The sequence below is a fragment of the Protomyctophum parallelum genome, assembly GCF_964188405.1.
Source record: "Protomyctophum parallelum genome assembly, chromosome: 16".
Taxonomy (NCBI): Eukaryota; Metazoa; Chordata; class Actinopteri; order Myctophiformes; family Myctophidae; genus Protomyctophum; species Protomyctophum parallelum.
The window spans coordinates 45958671-45962365 of record NC_139711.1 but is presented as its reverse complement, the minus strand read 5'-3'; the positions used below and the strand labels follow the sequence as shown (position 1 = coordinate 45962365).

Here is a 3695-nt window from a genome sequence, read left to right as displayed (position 1 = left end):
TGTTATGGTCCCACAGTGAGTTTAAGAAGACCATTTGAACTTGGAGGTGATTTCATCCTCCAGTGGAGGAGCAGCCATGCAGGCTCCTTTTTAGATCTACATTGTCGTCGTCGCCAAGACACATAAATCGTGGCGGCGGACATATCGATTCCCGCCGTTCCGTATATATGTGTATATGGCAGCATATGAGAGAGAGAGAGAGAGAGAGAGAGAGAGAGAGAGAGAGAGAGAGAGAGAGAGAGAGAGAGAGAGAGAGAGAGAGAGAGAGAGAGAGAGAGAGAGAGAGAGAGAGAGAGAGAGAGAGAGAGAGAGAGAGAGAGAGAGAGAGAGAGAGAGAGAGAGAGAGAGAGAGAGAGAGAGAGAGAGACTTACTCAAATGTAACAGCTCTGTTTACACTTATTTTATTCCTATTTATATTAAATATGTAATAGCAGATCTACAAGCTTGCGACGTGTTGTGAACTTGTAGATCTGCTATTTTCAGCATGCAACCAAGTGTTTAAAATGACTTATACTGACTCTCTTGTCCACTATAGTCCCTTCCTAACATTTTAGTCTAGTTTTCATTTGCTGTTGTCAGTATATTTAGTCTTAGTCTTGGTCATCATAGCTCAGTTTTCATGTAGCACAGAGTACGCCAGACCCGTGAAACCGTGGGGTTAAATTAGTACCCGATAGCCTGCCAAACCCGGAGCCTCCGTTTTCCAGGGTTTATATTCCTTAATCCATGTTTTCAAAGTGTTATACGCGCGATAAAACCTCGGCAATACGCTATCGAGGGATTCATTCATGCTGGCGGGAATTGGGCTTTAGTTCCCATTTGGTTTTCGTCAGTGAAAAAAGGTAGTCGACTTAACATTTCCGTCTTAAGTTTTAGTCGACAAAAGTCAACGCGGCGTGGATGAAAAAGGTTATTTACCGAGGTGAACCGGGTCAATCAAACCAAAAAAAAAAAAAAAGTTTGAAAACCTCAGAGTTAAGAGTCTCCTCCTCCCTGTGCCGTTCTCATCAGCCCACAACGTAGCGGCGCCAACGCGAAGAGCAGCGTATAATTGGATGCTAATGTGGTAGCGAGGTGCCGGAGGCTAAACGTTGTACACAGGACGAGAGGCAAGAGGTGAGGCAGGAGAACCAGCTGCCATCTGCTCCACCGCTTCTAGAGGGCACATGTACAGGCCGTGTGTGTGTGTGGTGTGTGTGTGTGTGTGTGTGTGTGTGTGTGTGTGTGTGCGTCAGAGGGGACAGATGCTAGCACAGCGGGGGTATGATCCCCCTGACAGGTGACAACTCTAGTGGCTCTGAAAAGCTTCTGCTGAGCAGACGGGGGTCACATTGTTAGTTAAATACTTTGAGGTCCTCGGGGGGTTGGCCCTTCGCTGCGTTCCAACCTCCCTGGCCGTGCCCTAGTGGGAACAACGTTAATTATAGCTATAATATACTTTGGATTTAGAACGGGCTGTACTCCACAAGAGGTGGTCGACGTGATGGACGGGCAGCACTTTGAAGGCAGTTCCACCTCTACACCGTAGGCTAGAGGGTGGCAAAGAGAGTTTAACGTCGTTTAATGAACGCAATCAGATCTGACTTTTCTGTATGGTATGTGCTGTCAAGGCCAGAAAGTCGTTTATTTTAAAGTTTTTTGGCTGTATGCAGAGCAGGCCTTTTTGGGGGAAAAACTCTTCCTACTTCCGGGCCTCTTTTCCGACTTCCTTCACAGGCGTCACCGATATGAAGTGAAGGCTCCGTTCCGTTTAGTGTATAGGCCTACAGTGGTTTAGTGTATAGGCCTACAGTGGTCCGTTTAGTGTATAGGCCTACAGTGGTCCGTTTAGTGTAGGCCTACAGTGGTCCGTTTAGTGTAGGCCTACAGTGGTTTAGTGTAGGCCTACAGTGGTTTAGTGTAGGCCTACAGTGGTTTAGTGTAGGCCTACAGTGGTTTAGTGTAGGCCTACAGTGGTTTAGTGTATAGGCCTACAGTGGTCCGTTTAGTGTAGGCCTACAGTGGTTCCGTTTAGTGTAGGCCTACAGTGGTCCGTTTAGTGTAGGCCTACAGTGGTCCGTTTAGTGTAGGCCTACAGTGGTCCGTTTAGTGTAGGCCTACAGTGGTCCGTTTAGTGTAGGCCTACAGTGGTCCGTTTAGTGTAGGCCTACAGTGGTTTAGTGTAGGCCTACAGTGGTCCGTTTAGTGTAGGCCTACAGTGGTCCGTTTAGTGTAGGCCTACAGTGGTTTAGTGTAGGTCTACAGTGGTCCGTTTAGTGTAGGCCTACAGTGGTTCTCAAACCGCTCTTATTTCAAGCAACCCCATACAAATGGACGTGTGTATTTTATCAACACACCCGTACGAGACCAATATGGAACCTACAAGCTCGTAGCGCGCCACCGAGTGGCGCGCTACGAGCTTGTAGGTCTGCTATTTATTTTTTTATCGAAGAACCACTGACATAGAAACATAGCTTTAGATTGTGGGGGGGCCTAAATAATATAGCAGAAGCGTTTTAGCACAGCATCCTGCCCAGACGGAGCCTCCTACCCTCGTCACCACCGGACGAGACAGACCAGCATCCTGCCCAGGTAGTAGAGGCCCGACGCGCAGTAGAAGGCCAACTTGTAGGACGCCTCCCTGCGGCCGAAGGCCAGCGAGTCTCCGCCCATGATGGCCGTGGGGTCGTAGAGGCCCGCGTGGCTCATGGCGCGCGGCCGGCCGCGGTAGCGCCACACGTGGTAGGCGAGCAGCGGCGCGTTGAGGCCCAGCGCGGCCCACTGGGCGGCGCACAGGAACACCAGGCACAGGGCGGCGTGCGCCCAGTACTCGGGCAGCACCAGGGGGTTGAGGGAGCGGCACTCCTCCACCGGGCTGCGGCTGTCGCACTTCAGCTCGTCGAAGGCCAGGAACTGGTTGAGGCCGAAGAGGAACAGGCCCGCCGCCAGCAGCAGGGCCAGCAGGTAGCAGGCGGCGAGCGCCAACGCCATCCTCTTCTTCTTTTCCTTTCCTTTCCGAGCTTTTTCTATTAGGACGTACGGACGGACGGACGGACGTGAGAGGTACGGACTCAGGGGTGACGTCTCTCCACGGTGGATCAGGAGAACTCTAATGCGGAGCGTACGGACGGAGCGGCGGTTTAAATATACGCACCGTGACGCCGTGACGGCGACGAGACATTCAAGGGTTTGTCTTTGGAGATGTCCATATATGGGCAGAACTAAATAAATCTCCAGTTTTTAACCAATTTTCTTTACCTGAGATCAGATTCATACGAGGTTTCCACTGGACACACACTGGTCTGATTAACCCATTCTGACCTGAGATCAGATTCATACGAGGTTTCCACTGGAGACAAATACTGGTCTGATTAACCCATTCTGACCTGAGATCAGATTCATACGAGGTTTCCACTGGAGACACACACTGGTCTGATGAACCCATTCTGACCTGAGATCAGATTCTAAAAAGTGTCAGTCGTTCTTCGATTTTTCAAAAATAGCAGACCTATAAGCTCATAGCGTGCCACTCGGTGGCGCGCTATGAGCTTGTTGATCTGCTATTTTTCAATAGCTAAAGCATAACATGATGCCAACACCAAAATGGGTTCCCGTTCAGAATGGGTTAAAGGGGGCAATACAAATCTGAATACAAATTGATTGATTGATTTGATTGGAAAGCAGTTTGCCTGAGACGTTTGAGTTGTGTTGCAGC

At 49.7% G+C, this 3695-nt stretch overlaps 1 protein-coding gene across 1 annotated transcript; it reads right to left on the bottom strand.

Annotated features, from left to right (window-relative positions):
- Window positions 1–2536: 2536 nt before the first annotated feature.
- LOC310873844 (protein cornichon homolog 1-like) lies at window positions 2537–2971 on the bottom strand (the record flags this gene model as incomplete). The annotated part of the gene is made up of 1 exon (XM_083786395.1): window positions 2537–2971. The coding sequence occupies one exon, from the start codon at window positions 2969–2971 to the stop codon at window positions 2537–2539; it is 435 nt and encodes a 144-aa protein (XP_083642521.1).
- Between the last annotated feature and the right edge of the window lie 724 nt (window positions 2972–3695).